The 19087-nt window shown below is 44.1% G+C and overlaps 1 protein-coding gene across 1 annotated transcript in view; it reads right to left on the minus strand.

The window, feature by feature from the left end:
* The window catches only part of LOC117368553 (rap guanine nucleotide exchange factor 6-like), a 99687-nt gene that overhangs the window by 47491 nt on the left and 33109 nt on the right, over window positions 1-19087 (minus strand). The window contains exons 12-15 of the mRNA XM_033962285.1: window positions 13743-13946; window positions 11713-11821; window positions 7819-7888; window positions 4971-5110 (exon numbers count right to left, since the gene is read on the minus strand). Coding sequence (XP_033818176.1) covers window positions 4971-5110; window positions 7819-7888; window positions 11713-11821; window positions 13743-13946 — 523 coding nt within the window. The remainder of the gene's footprint in view (window positions 1-4970; window positions 5111-7818; window positions 7889-11712; window positions 11822-13742; window positions 13947-19087) is intronic.

Below are 19087 nucleotides of genomic sequence, written 5' to 3' on the forward strand. Positions count from 1 at the left end.
TTATTCTATCTCTCCATTTACAAAACTGTAGAGCATTTTTTAGCGTTGGCATCTGAGCTGTTACCACCATGGCTAAAAACTACACAACAGTTTATTTAAAGGGGAAGGGGTTAGATTGTGATTACATACTAGGCGAAGGTGTTTTCTGTGTTCTGTGTGTTCGAAAAGACATGGTTTTCTGTTAGGATTGACTGTGTAGGATTGATCTGTACTAGTCTGACTTGTTTAGTTTTACAATGGATGTACTGATGTACTGCTCACTGCAATATGTAAGATACTGCCTTTTCCTAGGTACACTCTTGTGTGACATGTGGATTGTTACTAAAAATCATGTTTTTCATACAGATGGGGGGGGGGGTCAAAAAATGATGAGACCCGGCTGTCATATATGCTAGGTACGTCATTGCATCCACCCCCCCCCACCCCATCAGGATTCACAAAGGGAGACCCCATATAAGTTTTCCCTTTCAGAATGTACCTCCAGGCCCATACATATAATAACTGCCTTCCTACTGCTCAGTATAATCCAATATTCTTGCCTCTTAAAGAAAACCAGCAAACGTGCAGTTCTAATTTTTTTTCTGTACAAAACAATGAACCAAGGCAGAATTGATATCCTACCCCATGACAAGGAACACAGAGAACATAGACATTAACCTAACTTGTTTCAACCTCAGCAAAGCTAGAACGTTGAGGTAAACTCTATTTGAAACATTCCCTCTAAGTTGCGCATAAGTTCATCAACACCACCCCCCCAAAAAAAAAAAATCTTACTGTAGTGTATAGTGCAGTAATTTTGCAGTTTCAATTGTACTGGGCTTGCAGATCCCCCTGGGATTCCTGCGAAACCACTTTGCTCCCTGAGAATGAAACTGCAATACTGCTGCAGCATATACTTCCAACTGCCATGCAGCTCAGAAGGAATCACCCTCACGACCAAAGCATCATTGTTCCTCTTCTCTGTTATTCCTTCCCTCTCCCCATCCCAGGTACAACAACAGAACTATAATGTGTAATGACATGGGTTTTGTCGCCATCTAGTGAAATTGTTTGAAACTGCAGCAAAGAGTAACATTCTGATATTTTGTGCTACTACTTAACTGAGTAGTGAAAACTCCTATCTGGTTATATAGTACCAATTGGACTTCACTTGAATTTTTAGTGGCACATAACTGGACAGTGCAGAAGTGTTGATGGATACAGCCAATATTCATTCGTACCCAGACAGCTAACTGGTTAACTTAGGACAGCCCAAAAGCTATTCTAACTTCCTCTTCTACAAAACTCTTCATCTTCCAGACCATGCTTCGAGTGGGTCTGGCCATCAGCAGTCTTTGACTCTAAGAAACAGTTCTGATGCCAGCTCTCCAGTTCCTGTCCTATGCATCGGGGGGGGGGGGGGGGGTGTTGGCCTTCCTGGTGGAATGGGAGACCATCTTGTCCGATCACTGGGTCTTGGGCTCAAATTGGAGTTTCTCTCACAAAGTATTTTCTGGATTCTCCTGCAGGCCGCCCTGAGAAGGAGCTTTGGGTGCAGGCCATGGTCTGCAGACTCTTAAATCTTGTGGCAATCGAACCCATGCCAGAGTGTGATTTGGGTTCTGGGAGATACTCGATATACTTCATCGTTTCATAGAAAGGCTCCAAAGATTGGTGACTGATTCCGGATCTCAAAGTGGTCAATGCAGCACTGAAGGTGCCCTGTTTCTGCATGGAGATGATGCATTCTTTCATTGCTTCGGTAGCCCCAGGAGGAGTTTATGGCCTCCTTGGACCTCTCGGAGGTGTATCTCCATATTCCCATCTTTCTGGTGTACAGGAAGTTTCTGCAGTTTCATGTCCTGGAACAGCACTTTCAGTTTGCAGCTCTTCCCTCCGGTTTGGTGACGACACCCAGGGCTTTCATCAAGGTGATGGTGATGGTGGTGGCACGTCTCTGCTCCCTCAGTGTCTTGGTCCATCCGTATCTGGACTACTGGCTGCTCAGGGCTCCCTCTCTGGCCGAGGGGCTCCAGACGGTCCAGTAGATGGTTCACTTGCTGAAGCGTTTGGGCTAGGTGATCAACCTTCAGAAGAGTCACATGGAGCCCACCTAGGATTTGGGTACCAGGGGGTCTGCTTTCACCATGGGGCAGAACAAAGTATTCATCCCAATTTCTCATCAAGAGAAGCTTCGGAGAGTCATCAGAGACCTTCTGGTCACTCCAACCCCGACGGTTTGGCAGTATCTCATGATGGCAATGATCGATGTAGTTCCGTGGGCCAGAGCTAGACTACGTCCTCTGCAGGAGGCTCTGTTGTTCCAATGGAATATGCAGTGGGATCTGTTGCTTGCGCTACTGCCCTGGACGTTGGCGTCTTGCAGCAGAATGGAGTGGTGGTTGCGTCCCCTCTCACTGGCCAGGGACTTTCCGCTCTGGATATTGGATTGAGTGACTCTGTCAATGGACATGAGTCTCTCCCACTGGGGGGCAGTATGTATGTCTGTTCAGGTACAGGGCCAAAGGACACCCTTGGAGCTCAAGTGGTCGATCAATCGCCTGTAACTGAGGGCGATTCGGCTGGCCCTTCTCCATTTCCAGGATTATCTCCGTCATTGAGCTGTCTGAGTGTTCTTCGACAATGCCATGGCGGTGGCTTACATCAATTATCAGGGGGGGGGCATAAGGAGTCCCTCCCTGAACGTGGAGGCTCGGTTGATCTTTGGCTAGGTGGAGAGACATCTTGTAGCACTGTCCGCAGCTCACATGGCAAGTATGGACAACATTCAGGCAGACTTTCTCAGTCTCCAGATACTGGACCCCAGAGAATGGTCTATCTCCCGGAGAGCGCTTGAGTGCATAGTAATAATAATAATAGTAATAATTTATTTCTTATATACCGCTATACCAGAAGTTCGAAGCGGTTCACAACAGGAATACATACACTCAATATTTGGCGTACGAAATAAAACAGTCATTCTGAAATACAATAAAAATCAATGTAAAGTACATCTGTTCAAATCTAAAAAGTTAAAACAGTGGCATAGTATATAAACAGCTGTTAGAATTCATGATAAATTAGAACGATAACATAATTTAAGATTTAAAATTTATCAAACAAATGTGTCTTCAATAATTTTCTAAAATCAACATAAGAAGTGGCCTCAAGTATAAGTTTTCCAAGCCATGTATTCAGTTTGGCTGCCTGGAATGTTAAAATTCTATCAACAAACTTCTTATATTGACATGATTTCAAAGATGGATAATTAAATAAATTTATGCTACGAGTGCTCTTATTGGAACAATTTAAAAGGAACTGAGAGGCAAGATAATCTGGTAACATCCCAAAAACTGCTTTGTAACTAATACAGGCAAACTTGAAGAGAACTCTAGACTCCCCAGGCAACCAGTGGAGTTTTTGAAAGTAAGAGTACTCAGGGACACAAGAGGTGATGTGTTCCCATTTTTTTAAACCAAAGATGAGACGGACCGCAGTATTCTGGATCAGTCTCAATTTTTTAAGAATTTTTTTGTAGGCCCCTAGATATATAATGTTACAGTAATCCAAATACTCAAGATGGATGTTAGTACCGTATTTTCACGCATATAACGCGCACACGTGTACAACGCGCACACGGGTATAGCACGCAGGAACAAGGAATTATGTAAGAAAATTTTGGTATAGCGCGCCCACGCGTATACCGCGCATGCTGCTTGCCGCCCCGACTCTCCTCTCGCTGCCCTGCCCTTGAAGTCCTGTCCCCCCCTTGAAGGCCCGCCCCACCCTGAAAGCCTGATGCCCCACTACGAAGGACCGCTGCCCCCCCCACCCTGAAGGACCGCTCACACCCCCCCCCGATTTTTTTGTAGACCCCTAGATATATAATGTTACAGTAATCCAAATACTCAAGATGGATGTTAGTACACCTGTTGGGGGCCCCCGTGTTCGATCTCATGGTGAATGTGGCAAGCAAGGAGGCTGATGGGTTTTACAGTCATTGTTGGAAGCCAGCAGCGACTGCCTGGACACTTTGATGCAGCCCTTGCCCTGGGAGGGCCTTCTTTATGCCTTCCCTCCATGGCCCATGATAAGGCATCTGTTGTGTCGAATAGCAGAACACAGGGTCCGGTGATATTGTTGGCTCCTGATTGGACGAGGTAGCTGTGGTATGCTGACCTGGTTTGGCTTCAGTGGGGTTGAGGGCTGCGGTTGCCTTGATACCCTCGTCTCCACACACAAGTGCCGATCACTCAGCAGGACCCGGACCGCTTTGGACTTACAGCATGGCTCATCAGAGCGTGGTCTTGATGGCTCGGGACTATTCTTCTGTGGTGATTGCTACGTTGCTTCACAGTAAATGGAAGTCCACGGTGGTGGCCTCTGCGAAGGCTTGGTGGTGCTACCAAGCATGGTGTGTCAGCCGACATGAGGATCCTTCTTCTCCCTCATTTGCTCGGGTACTGCAGTTTCTACAGAATGGCCTGAAAAAGGGCCTTTGCCCGGGTTCAGATTGCAGGTTTGTCCTCTCTGGGACCTCTTGCCTTAAGAGGCTCCTTTGCGGTTCATCCGGATGTGGTCCGTTTTCTTTGGGGCATGGTTCATCTGACTTTCCTCCAACGTGCAAAGCAATCATTTTAAAAAAAGCTTTCCATTCGATTGCTGAATTGAATCCTGCTGGTTCAATTGTATTCAGCTCAAATATAAGGCACTGCTCTTGTCGTCTGAGGCGTCTTTTCATATCTCCCCCTCGAGAAGACACCACAGATTGCTGGGGACGCATTCTGGTTTAAGACTTTGAGGCCTTTTATTAAACAGTTATCCGTGCTCTTTGAACTGCCGGATATGAACAGTTAAAGACGTTTCTATAGTTTATTGGTTTTCATATGTTTCCCTTTTTTTCATTAAAGCCTCAAACAAGTGCCATGCCAACCAGTTTTCTCATTCAGAGGATAATGGACTTGTCTGCACAGTGAGATGGGTGTATTTACCTGAAGAACTGAAGAAATCCAGCAAGCTGCTGGTAGGGCTGAAGAGGTCAGGGCTGCTGGAGGACAGGGTGTTAACATTAGGCCTGCTCTGTTGGGCTCCAATTATACTTTCATCCTGAGAGAAGCTGATGCTGCCTTCACTGCAAAAACAATCAGGAGAGGGGTGAGCAAACTTTTAAAATGTATTTATTTATTCAATTTTCTATACCATTCTCCCAAGGGAGCTCAGAACGGTTTAAATTAATTTATTCAGGTACTTAAGCATTCTTCCCTGTCTGTCCCGGTGGGCTCACCATCTATCTAATGTACCTGGGGCAATGGGGGGATTAAGTGACTTGCCCAGGGTCACAAGGAGCAGTGTGGGTTTGAACCCACAACCCCAGGGTGCTGAGGCTGTAACTTTAACCACTGCGCCATACACTTTCTCGAGCTGGGGCGCACTAAAGGTAGTGGCCAGGGCTGATGACATCACATGCATGCGCAGAGGCCCTCCAGACAGGCCCTGAAATGCCAGCAGGGAAATCTAACAAATATCAGCTGAGTATCCCCAACCACAGGAAGATGCAAGTCAGCCGATGCCCATGCCGGAGCCTCTCTTCCTGCCCAGTGTACTGCGGCACACTTGAAATCTCTGGAAACCCACCGTTTGCGCTACACTGGCATAGGGTTACCATAATTGTGAAGCCAAAAAAAGGACACATAGCCCCCACCTGTTGCCCCACTCCTCTCCTAAGTGGTTGCCTGCTGAGTGCAGTCAGGGTTGTAGCAAACTAGAATTACATTCCATGCAACTTGCCCTCCATGTTGCCCCCATCCTTTATGTGCTGTGCCTTTGATATATCAGACTTTCAGTTGTGAGTCTATAAAAGGTTCATAGTCAAATGCGCGCAAGACAACAGCGCGCAGACAAACGGGCGCAAATCAAGTGAGCGCAAAGACAACTGAGCGCCACAACAACTCAATTGTCTTGCGCTGATTTGTCTTGGCGTTTTTGTCTGCGCGCTTTTGTCTTGCGCGCATTTGACCTGTCACCCTATAAAATACTGAATGGAATGGACCAACCCTTGAGTTGATAACCATGTGAAAATAACATTAACCAGTTCTCCAGCTGTAACAGATCCGAAGTATCAGGGGCAATTGGAAACACCAATTAAACACCAAAACAGCAGCCTCTGTGGGCTTTATTTCAATAATAACAATAACTTTATTCTTTTATACCGCCACTACCAGAAGTTCTAGGCGGTTTACACTAAGAGGAGTTGAACAATCAGCGAAGTGCAATCATTCAATAAAAATACAAACATTCAATAAAATACAAGTTATAATCTTAAAACCCCTAAAATTAGGTGATGAATTTATCGAACAGAGTGGACTTGACTAATTTTCAAAAAGAAGAGTAAGACGTGGCTTGATGGATACATTCACCTAACCTGCTTGAAACGTAAGGTCCTGTCTAAGAAAGTCTTATAACCCCAAAGCCTAGCCAGGGAAACTTGCTCTAGTCAGGGTCAGTACCTCTCCCTCCCAGCTTTATAAAAACATTCAACAAATGGTCACATATAGCAAACAGCCCCAGAGGTCTCAGTAACACATGCAGAGCACAAGTTATAGATTCTCAATCCTCTCCCCCCCCCAAAAAAAAAAAAAAAATCCTCTACTTATCTTAAATCGATAGCATCCATTCTATTGGAGTTTTTTTCTTGAGGTTCTGGCAGCCAATCCATAGCTTTCTCTTTTTCTCTTTCCCAGGGAACAGGTAATTGGGAGGAACTTCCTGCTACATCCTCCCTTTAGTTGCCCCTAATCTTAGGACAGAGAGCATTATTTTATTTTGTCCCAACTTCAGGCTAATTTATGCAGAAGAACACTGGTGCACCTTCCCCGTGGCCCTCTTCGGTGACTCAGCAGCAGCGGCATTCAAGACAGGCTGCCGGCATCAGGGCCTTTCCTCTACAAGTCCTGCCTACTTTGTTTCAACTTCCTGTTTCTGCATAGGCGGGTCTCGCAGAGGGAAGGCCCTGTTGCCGGCAGCCTGTCTTGATCGATGCCACTGTATAGTCACTGGAAAGGGACGCAGAGAAGGGGGTGCAGGGGCAGGTGGAAGGGAGAGAAAGGAGCTCCGGAGCATGACACCAACCCCGGCTGGAATGATTTCTTTTTCAGTGCTGCTGCTGCCACCCCCGGAAATGCCGAAAACTGGACTAAAGAGGCAAATTGAAAAAGCCGCCTGGATGCCCAACGGAGTCCTCAAAAAGAAGACATATTCGGGGAAACTCAGACATCTGGTAACCACATTTAGCCTGCTTAAGAAAGCTTTTAGAAAGCCTGTCACAGATATCTATCTGATGCTACTAAAGCAGTGGTTTCCAACCCTACCTGGAGGATTACCACCCAAGTCAGGTTTTTGGAATAGCCCTAATAAATTTGCATAAGAGAGATTTGCTTGTAATGGAGGTGACAGGCATGCAAATCTGCTCCATGTTTATCATTAGGGGTCTGTTTTAACATTGTATGTATGTAATCATTTTGTAAACCGTTTTGATATAAAACAGTATAGAAATTTTTAAACTAAATAAATTCATTAGATCTAGCCTGAAAACCTGACTGGCTGGTGGCCACTATAGTAAAGAAACATCTCCCATCAGTTAAAGCCTTTCCTCCAAATCAATCTACAGAAGCCCTAAGAGCAGAGGAGGAGCCTAATGGTTAGTGCAGCAGCCTGAGAGCCGGGAAACTGGGTTCACTTCCCACTTCAGCTCCTGTGACTCTGGACAAGTTGCTTAACCCTCTGTTGCCCCAGGTACAAAATAAGGACCTATTTAGCAGTATATAGAACAGTAGAACTTACCTAAATGGCCTTGCCTTGTCCAAGATATTTTCCTTTTCCTGCTCAATTCTGCTGAGTAGCTCCTTAAACACTGCAAATGGATTATACGTGCAAATTAATACCAAGGCCTTTTAAGTGAGCCTTCAAGAAAGGATGTACCTTTGAAATGAAGATGTATTAGGGCTTTGCTAATCTGACCCTCCTATAACTGCAGTGTCTAGTGGGATAGGACAGAAGTAATCCAAATCTTTTCTTGGCCCATCTGGTTCTGGGTGCTGCTGCTGCTGACCCTTGGCTGTAGTCTTGTGGTACTGCTAGGAGTCAGCCTTCACATAAGGGTACGTAGGGATTGGAACAGGGGACAGAGAGATTGGAACCAGAGGGTGGGGCATTGAATGGGGGTGGGGGGGGGTAGGAAGATTAGAAAGGGAGGGTGCTCATGAGACAGGGATCAGAACCGGGGCTGGGGGGAGGGTTTTGGAGGACTTCATAGATCCCCTTATTTAGGTCCCAGTCAATATTCAGCCAGGAGTATTTTATGTGGGTCCTGGCTGAATATTGCCTGGGACCCATATAAGTGGCAGTGGCCAGCATATAACCAGATCCTCAATACTGAAAACTGGACATGGAGGGGGGTATTTCCTTTTTTTCCCCCAATTCTTTATTCTTTTTAAAACTTACAATAAGTGTAAATAGTTTCTGGTGGAATTCTCTGTGTTATACATATAAGATGGAAAAAGCGTTAGCTATACAAAAAGGAAATTTTAATAAATTTCAGGAGGTATGGGGACCATTAATAGAATATAGTAATGAATAAATAACATTTTTCCCTTATTGGTACAATTGCAAAGTGAGGGGGGAGGGAGGGATTTCAAATCTTGTATTAATTGATTAGATTAATAGAAATGATTGTATATATATGAAATAGAAGGGATACGAAGGAGGGTTTAAATATTACTAAGTTCAATTGATTATGATAGAAAATCAAGTGATATTGTATAAGTTCAAATGTTAATTTCAAACGCACTTGTTGTAAGTTGTAAAAATAAATAAAGATTTTAAAAAGAAACAGTAAATACAACATTTTATAATCAAATACCACACTTAAAATTCTATACTTTTCCTTTTATAATTTTATAATTTCTTTTGTATGGTTCTATTCCCTTATGAAAATGTTGGTTGGGAGGGTTTTTTTTAAATGTTGTATGGATTCTGATTGATTATAAGTGCATATATGATTACTATTATTTGTATAAATTTTGTATTGCATTTTTGTTAGCTTTAGAAACTCAATAAAGATTTTTTGTAAAAACCCCAAAACTGGACATGGCCGGCGCCAGTTAGCACGTTTGAAAATCACTGACTGCTGCCAGTTGAATATTGACCAGGCTGTATCCATACTCCATCCCTGTGAAGACCCACCTACAAAGTACACGTAATTGCATCTAGGTGCATACTTATAGAAAACTCCATAGCCACAAACTGCTCATTTATACATATACATTCACCTAAACACATAAGTGACTTGAGTAATGGCATTTCTAATGCAATAAGTGTGTTATTCTGGACAGATGGGTTATATAATAATAATAATAATAAATAATAATAACTATATTCTTCTATACCGCCATTACCCAAGAGTTCTAGGCAGTTTACACCGTAAGAAATTGAACATACATGTCATAAATTTTTTTTAAAAAAACAGGATTAAAAGTAGTAAAATAATTACAATGTTAAAAAGACCTAATTATGTGATAAATTTGTCAAACAAAGCAGTGCTCACGAGCTATACAGAAGGAATCCACTCTGGTTTTTGAATTCTTCCTACTTCACAAAGGGCTCTGCTACCCCCTTCAGGATTTTCCTTTTGCACGTGAGCCGGAAGGAGTGTTTCTGATCTGCTCTGCTTATTTCTTTATTTTTGTTCAGTACTTTCACATATAACTAGAAAACTAGTTAAAACAAACTTGTTTAACTGATTTGTAACCTAAGAACTCATAAAGCCTTATCTCTGTATTCTACTTACATGTACTCGATGACCCTACATTGTGACTATTTCTCTGACTTTCTCTGATTACCTCTATAACCTATGTACATGAATTCGATGACTTTCATTGTAATTATTTCGTTGATTGTCCAGCTCTTCTTATTGTAAACCGCCTCAAACTACTATGGTTTTGGCGGTATATAAGAATAAAAGTATTATTATTATCATTATTATCTCCTTCTCCCTCCTCTCCTCTAAAGTATACATATTCAGGTCTTCCAATCTCTTTTTGCATGTCCTTTGGTGCAAGCTCCATACCATTTTCATCGCTTTTCTCTGGACCACTCAATTTCTTTTTACCGCCTTAGCCAGATACGGCCTCCAAAATTGAACACAGTTCTCCAGGTGGAGCCTCACCAATGACCTCTACAGGGGCATCAACTCCTCCTTTCTTCTGCTGGTTATGCCTCCCTCTATACAGCCCAGCATCCTTCTGGCTACAGCCACTGCCTTGTCACACTATTTTGTTGCCTTCAGATCCTCAGAAACGATTACTCAAAGGTCCCTCTCCCAGTCCATCTTTTTGTGCTGACAAATCCAGCTAGACATGGTGCATCAGTTTCCAAGTCCACGATTGCCAGATGGATCTGTAGGGCCATTTCGTCAGCATATATTGTTTATGGGAAGCAGTCTCCTGTTTCTGTAAAGGCACGTTTGACTAGAAGTGTAGCTTTGTTGTGGGCAGAAGCTTGTGCAGTCTCCCCCAAGGAGATTTGTAGGTCAATGACTTGGTCCATTCTATATACATTTTCCAATTTTTACAGTGGATGTAGCGGCAAGGGAGGGCTCTGCTTTTTAGTCCTCAGTGTTATGAGCCAGCACAGTGATCCCACCCTAGATTTCTGGGACTGGTTTTGTACATCCCGTCCATCCAGAATGACACACCTAGAAAAAGCGAATAGGCTCTTACCTTGCTAATATCTAGTAGTTAGGTGTGTCATTCTGGACCTCCATCCTATCATTTACTGTACCTGCTTACTGTCAGAATGTTCATATTCAAACCTGACAGTTGGATGCCAGTCAGACCTTAATGGTATGAAGAATAGTCTAGTTCTAGGTCACTGGGGTATTTGAGCTCCATAAATGTTTCTGTTGGACATGCTTCTTGTGCTATCTATTTTGATTGTTCATTGTTTAACATGTTTATTATAATTTCAGAGCAGGACAAACTTGTTCTTTGGGGAGTTTCCCTGTACCCCTTCCTTCACATCTGTTTCTAGAAGGGGCTATTGCCTGCTTTGGAACTAACTGTAGGGGGCAGCAGAGCCCTCTCTGAAGTAGGAGGGATTCAAAAACTGGAGTGGATTCCTTCTGCATGGCTTGCGAGAACTGGGATATAACTCGTCCATCCAGAATGACACACCTATCTAGTAGAAAAGATATTAGCAAGCTAAGAACCTAATCTCTTTTTAAATACTCTCTTGCTGCTTACAACTATGTGGCTCCTTAATGAATTACCCAACAGAGTTTATGATTGACTGCATAATCTCTTTATTTGTTCATATGCAGTTTAAAATTTTATTGTCATATTTTTACATTTATTAAAATACTGTCTGGACCTTCAATCTAAGGTGTAATTTCTGTGAGATTTGAACTGGTATTTTATCAAGACATGGAAATCCTTATCACCCGGATTCTATATATGGCGATAAAAGATTCATACCAAATTTTGCACTTGATTATGAGATTCATGAACTTTTCAATTGCTTCATGAGCCACTTAATGCTAATAACTGAACGCTAAGAATAGCATTAATTGGGAGGAACAGGAGGATACAGAGTATAACAGGAATGGGGGAGGGGAAGAGCTGTTGAAATGCCACTTTAGGAGCTGAAGTCTGAACGTAACTTTCAGCTAAAAACACTCACCACCGATGTTGCTTTTGACAGTAATGGACAGATGTGTGTTGCTCATAAGGATTTCAAATGCGTTGGCATGCGTAATGTGTGTGAAGTCCTGCTCATTGACTTCTATGATCTGTTAGCAAAACAGAAGACATTTCAATGCTGGACATGTGGGGAACGATTTTACAGCTGCACACATGGATAAAAAGACCCCGACATAGTTTTTTCTCTGTGCAGACTATTGGCTTTTCAAAGCGATTTAAGTGGCAGGAGGGGCTCCTGGCTGGTTAAAGGAAAGGGATTGGGACTTGTATACCACCTTTTTGTAGTTTTTACAGCTTTTACATACAAGTACTTCAAGCATTTTTCCTATCTGTTCCGGTGGGCTCATAATCTATCTAATGTTCCTGGGGCAGGAGCAGCATGGGGTTTGAACCCACAACCTCAGGGTGCTCCAGGCTGCTTAAATTGCTTGTGCTAGGCTAACAAAACTCAAGGCCAGCGATTTTGTGGATGGTTCGGGGATGGAGTCAGCACTTACATGGTTAAGTGCCAATATTCATTGGAGAGAGCTTCATGCAATAGGCATCCAATTGATTTCATACTGATTCTGATACAGCTCCAATTATAAATCATTGGAAGACCATGGGGCACACATTAGGCGATATTAAACAGTGTATTTCAATATATTTAAAGCATTTATAATACAATTACCAAAGTGGCTCACAATTTACATACACAGTTATAACAAGCTGAATATAAAAGAGACAAAAGGCCGGCCAAGGGTTACAAACACTTTAGCATATTCATCATAAAAAGGGGTCTAAGATCATAAGCGAAAGAATGGATCTAGCTGAAAAACGCCTGCGCAAAGAGATAGGGTTTAAGCAGTTACTGCAAAACCTGCAGGCACCGATCATAGCATTCCATAGGACCGACCCAGACATAGAGAAACATGAGTTTTTGGTTCACACATATCGAATGTGTTCAATTTCCCTGTATCAAGTAACAAACGGTTTTCAAGTAGGGTAAGAGGGAAGTAATATAGAGTATTTTTTTTCATGCAATGCTTAAATACATCCCCTCCTCTTGTTCTTTTCCTTAATTGTTCTCTTTCTTGCCTTTTACCTTTTGTTCCTGTTTGTCTCTGTTTTTAAAAGTCTTTAAAAGTTACAGTTTGGTGACGTAATGTCAGCTTAAACTTGTATTTTAGTTAAAGCTTAAACTTGTATTTTAGTTAAAGTTTGTTTTCTGTTTTTATGAATTTGTACACCGCCTAGAAGGCTGATTGGACAGTATAAGAAATTTTAAATAAATTTGAAACTTGAAATCCATTAGATGTCTATTGTGTGAAGCTCTCTCCAGTGATTAAGTTCCACATCAATGTGACATTTTTTTTAATGTTGAGCAGCGGAGGCAGCAGCAGAATTCAGGAGCAGGCCAGTCAGGAGGGGAAAAAAGAGAAGGGAACCCGCTCTGCGATCGACTGGGGTCGCCTGAGCGAGCGACCTGTCGATCGCGATCGACATGTTGGGCACCCCTGCACTAAGCAAACCGAATGTGTACCGATCGGTGTGCAAGCCCTTTGCGACCCGATTTCCCTCTGACCTGATTCACTAACCTCTCCTCCGATCCGATTCCGATCCGTGCATGCAAATGAGGAGAAACAGCATGCAAAGCAGGAAGGATGAGATTCACAAATTTTTTCCTAACGAAGTTCCTGATTGGCTGAGGCACCTCAGGCCCCTCCCAAGGGAGGATCCCGAAGCACCTGAGCCAAGCAGGGCTGCTTCTCCTGTCACTACTGTGAGGGCTCTAGTGATCCGTGCAGTCGGTTGGGGGCGTGCCAACAATTGTCCCCATTTGCATGCTGGTCTTTAGTGAATTCGTCGGTTTGCATGCAAACAGACATGGATCGGACACGAATCGGAGGTTAGTGAATCTAGCCCTAAGTATTTACACGAGCTCTATGGCTTGTGTAAGTTCTCACACCTAAGTGCATACATATGTATTTAACCATTAACACTACCATTCTATATTTTTCTTTTTAATACCTGGTCGCCACGCATTAATCCGGCCTCTGCTGTTATGGTACCAGATTCCACATTTTCTACAAAAATACCAAAGCCCTTATTATGTCCTCCTATGATGGTAAAATGAAGGGGGGAATTCCTTGATGGTTTCCGCAGCGTAATCTGCCTCCCCTTGGCTTTGGCACAGCATGCTACTTTCAGCAGCTTGAGATGTCCCATCATGTTCTGTGGATCAAAATATTTTTACAGCTAAAGCCAGGTTCCAAATACAGTAGGTAGTTACAGGGGAAATAACTCCCCTCCTTCATCCAATCTCTAGTAAAATCACAGGCACAGATGCTCCAGTTAGCATATAAGTGCCAGTGAGAGGGATATTCGGTGGCACTGACTATATAATGCAGCCAAATAATTCCTCAGCACTATCTGGAGTATCCTGGAGCAGTCTGTGGGGCAAAGCCAGAGGTTATCCAGTTGCTGGCAATAACTCGATAACAACAAAAAAGCTGATTAACAATCTAAATAGCATCACTAACCGGACATTACTTAAGGGTTGGCTCTGAAACTAGATGTTCAGCATAAACCAGTATCTTCCCTTCCATCTCTTCCCCTCCATGCTCTGGCATTTCCTCTTCTTCCTTTCCCTCCCTTCCTCATGGTCTGGTTTCACTTTCTCTTCTCCTCTCCCTTCCCTTCTTTCTTTTTCCCCTCCAATTGGATAGCTTTCTTCCTTACATCTCCCTCCCTTCCTCCACCAATCATGTAGCATCTGTCCTTCCCAACTTCCAACCCAGCCATTTGTAAAATCTGAACCCCTAGAACCGCCTCCAGTCCTGCCCCCCCCCAGCCCTCCCCCGCCCCCCCCCACTGCATGTGTGGATGCCCTCCTGCTCAACAGTGATTTGTTCTAAGCTTTTCAAAACCCGGACAAGGTTAGTCTGTCTGAACCCACCAAACCCTATTCCTAACCCCCACCCCACCCCAGTCCATGCAGCATCTGTCCTTCAGTGCCTTCCCAACCCCCCATACCAGCTTGTGCAGCAAATGTTCTTTCAAGCCCTGAGGGATCCTGTAGCAAAGCCTTTCTCTCCAGTTCCCAACCCCCCTCCCCCACCTACCTCCTCCCTGGCCGCTGTAATTTTAAATCTGCAGGCAGCAGTAATGAGGTAAGCCTGCTGCTGTTGACCTGCTCCTGAAGTCTTCATTTTGCAGCAACTTCCTGCTCATGTATAGGAGGAATGCTGATGAAAGAAGGGTTCCGGGACAGGCTGATGGCAGCAGGCTCATATTGTTGCTGCTGCCAGCTCTCTAAAGATTTAAAATTACAGTGACTGGGGAGGAGGTGTTGGGCGGGTAGGAATCGGGAAAGTCATACCTAACTCTTCTGACCTCCGACCAACAATTTTTGAGAGAGGCCCCCTTGTGCTCCCTTTGTTCCAACGCATATGCTTCCCACACACCCCCAGCCCATGAAGCATCTTATTCCCTCCTTTCACACGCGTCTCCTTTGGGTCCAGCTGCACTCGTTCTCTTCAGGCCTCTGGCAACATACCTTCCTACATGCAGCCGGCAGCTAACCTGAAATTCTTCCTTCTAACTCCACAGGATTCCCATTGCCCCCGCTCCCATGCAACTCTCTACTTCCTCTTCACTGGTCCCATCTACTTCCTGTTTTTGCAAAGGCAGGACCCAGCATAAAGGAAGGCCCAACACTGGGTAAAGGCCACTGGAAGGGGAAGTTTGGACACCGACCCTGGGACTAATCATTAAATTTCTTCATTCAAAACATTCTCATTCATAAACTATTGCTGTCTGTATAAGAAAAGAAGCAATTTTTTTGGGGAGGGGGCATAGTAGTGGGGCCCATAAATATACGTTTGCCAAAGACCCAATATAGTGTCAATCTGACCCTACATTTGGTGCAGTTTGCATACAGTATCACTTTAAGAAAAATTAAGGGAAGACCTATTATATTTATTCCCTAACTTTGGAAGCAGACAGCCTGCAGCATAGGGGAAGCAGATATTCTATTGATGGCTTGGTTAAGTGAAATATAATTTAAAAACTAACATTTTTTCCAGTGCAATAGGTGTCATTCTAGATGAGCGGGTTATCTTCCCATGACCATTACCATGAGCCATATCTAGAAGGAATTCACTCCAGATTTTTTCTATGTTCCTTCTACTTCAATGGGAGCTCTACTGCCACCTGCAGTTTTTCCCTTCTACTTGCAAGCTGGAAGGAGTGTTTCTGTTCTGATCTCTCTCTTTTCTTATTTTATTTGGTTATTTTTGTCCTATTTCAGTGATTTTCAGCTCTGCCTGCGTAGAGAAGAAGCAGGCTAAAGTCTGCAGCTGACAGGCCAATCCCTTGTAGTACCTGTTAGCCAGCCTGTACTAGTATCTTTGGAGCTCAGGACCATCACCACATTTAATCCTCACCTACTGTTTAGCAAGGGTTCGAGCACAGACTGCTAGGCATCTGTAGGAGGCTCAACGGTGTCTCGCAGGGTGCCGGTTGCATTTGTTGCCTCTCACCTTCTGTAAGCAAATCAATTAGTTACATGTGGGGGGGGGGGGGGGTATGGTCAGGCTTCATGTCTAACTGGCAACACGAGGATCAGCATCAAAAAAGGCATTTCCAGCTTGAGTCAGTGATTCTTCTCCTTTCCAGCTACTGTAAAGAGCTGAGGCAGGCTGCAGCACCTTTCCAGCCTCTGTTACAGCCTCTGAGGGGATTTGGGGATGTCTGAAATACAGGTTTGGGGGAGTTTCTGTATGTTTCCCTTTGTCCGCCCACCTGAGAAATCCTAATTTCACGGTTTTTTATATTTAGTAAGTGTGTTTTATTAGCATTTTTAGGTGTGACTTTCTTGATGGCAGCCATCTTGAATTTTTAGCAATCTCATTTTCAAAAGTTCCCTGCACTTCCAAAACTGCAATTTTTGCCTCAAACCTTGTTGGGATGGAGTCCTTGGGCTCTTCTAACCCAAATTCATGCCAGGATTGTGCAAAATGAGTACCTCAGTAGCCGTGTGGCATGGACCATAGAGGTGGGAGTGACCAGCTTAGCCTCTACTCTGCTTAATCAGGTGACCAAAAGGGCGGCTAGCCCATTGGGATGGTCTTTTCTGTTTTGGGGAGCCTGGAAATGCTGACTTCCACACGACAGGATGTGGATGCCCTGCAGCCCAAGAATCGCAAGCTACAGTCATCAAAGGGTGACTCCACATTCCAAGGTCCAGAGACCTTCTCAGACTTTATGAAATTTTTGTGGAAAGCCTTTCATGAGAGCCATGGTTTTCCTGCAAAGTCCAGTTGTACCTTAGACTTGTCTCCTTGCAGCATTGCATCCCAAGGCATCTCTTCTTCACAGTCTGCCACTGTTCAGGACTTGGAGACCTCTCTCCAGATGATGATGATCATTTTACAGATCCCTTATTTTTGGGGGATGTTCTTCCCATGGTTGGTGACCTGGGAATGCGTACCAGCTCTGTAGATCCTGCTTTGGCTTTAGAACCAGGGGATAATCCCACAGTTCTGCATTTATTTAAGTCTTCAGCTTTACCAGGTCTTATTTTGGAGTCTCAGCATGAGTTGAATTTAGATACTCAGCCAGCAACTTTTACTTCCTCCTCTTTTATGTGTGACGTGAGAGCTCAGTCCTCAGCCTTTCCCTGGCATCCTGATATTAACATCCTGATCTTGGAGCAGTGGGATTCTCTGGAGGGGACTCTCAAAGTAGCGAGAGCCATGTCCCATCTACATCATATGGCACAGGAGTGTCAGCAACTCTTTACTCAGCCTAGAGTGAATTGCTTGGTTGCTCAGGTTACTAAGTGTACATCCCTTCCGAGCGAAGGCGTCATGGTACTCGAGGACATGCAGGACCGCTGAGTGGATGTTGTTCTCACAAGACTTTTTGAGGCAATGGCTTTGGGAGTCAAAGCAGCCTTGGCTGCGTCCTTTGTTACACGCTCTTTTTATTCCAAACTGCACACTTTAGAGAGTGAAGGCGTTTATCTTCCTCCTCAGCTTCTTTTATCTGGTGTGGACTATGTAGCTGACGTCACTTATGATCTTCTTTATGTCCTGGATAAAGCGTCAGTTTATTCCATTTCTGCATGTAGAATGCTCTGGATCAGACAATGGGCTTGCGATTCCACCTCTAAATCTACTTTTGCCACACTCCCTTTTAAGGAACAGTTATTATTTGGTAAAGGCCTGGATGATCTCATGAATTCTGTGGTTGACCATTGTCCCAAGACCCTGCCTGATAGTAGACCCAGAACCTCTAGAGCAGTGGTTCCCAAACCTGTCCTGGGGGACCCTCAGCCAGTTGGGTTTTCAAAATATCCCTAATGAATATGCATGAGAGAGATTTGCATACCTGTCACATCCATTATATGCAAATCTCTGTCATGCATATTCATTAGGGATATCTTGAAAACCCGACTAGCTGGGGGTCCCCCAGGACAGGTTTGGGAACCACTGCTCTAGAGGCTCAGGGTGCTCTAATTTTTGTGGCTCCAGGTGCTCTCGACAGTATTCCAGGTCCACATTGCAGAGATTCTCCCAGGGCTACAGGCAGAGGTTCTCTGGATCTAGACGTAACCAGTAGGCCTCTGCTTCCCATGCTGCATCTTCTTCTAAGAAGTCGCAGTGATGCTAGGCCAGGGAGTAACCTTCTGCATATAGGGGGCAGGCTCAGTGTTCCTGCAGACCTGGATTCAGATGTCTATTTGGGTGCACCGAAGAAAGTTGTGAAAAAATTAAGAACAGTGCAGAACACAGCTGTTCAAGCCACTAGAAGAAGCATCCCTTTTGGACTTGACCTTGGAAGCAGTTTTTTTGGTAGCTGTGACCTCAGTGAGATGAGTCTTGGAGCTCCAGGCTCTTTCTTGTAGAGAGCCTTTCCTGAAAATCTCAGAAACTGGAGTCTCTCTATGCACTGTGCCGCCTTTTCTACCGAAGGTGGTTTCAGAGTTTCATGTCAATCAGGAGGTGCATTTGCCTGCCTTCCAGCCTACAGGTTCTAAGAAACTGGACCACGTTTTGAAGAGGTTGGACCTAAGAAAAGTGCTTCTTAGATATCTAGAAGTCACCAACAGGTTTAGACTCTCTGACCATCGGTTTGTGCTGACTCACTCAACTAAGTGTGGCATGCCCGCTTCCAAATCCACGGTCTCCAGATGGATCCATAAGGCCATTTTGTCAGCTTACATTGTCTGTAGGAAACGTCCCCTGTTTCTGTTAAGGCGTATTCAACCAGAAGTGTAGCTTCATCATGGGCAGAGGCTAGGGCAGTCTCTCCAGTGGAGATTTGTAGAGCTACCATTTGGTCCACTTTACATACCTTTGCCAAATTTT

This window comes from Geotrypetes seraphini, chromosome 10 (genome assembly GCF_902459505.1).
Source record: "Geotrypetes seraphini chromosome 10, aGeoSer1.1, whole genome shotgun sequence".
NCBI classification, from domain to species: domain Eukaryota; kingdom Metazoa; phylum Chordata; class Amphibia; order Gymnophiona; family Dermophiidae; genus Geotrypetes; species Geotrypetes seraphini.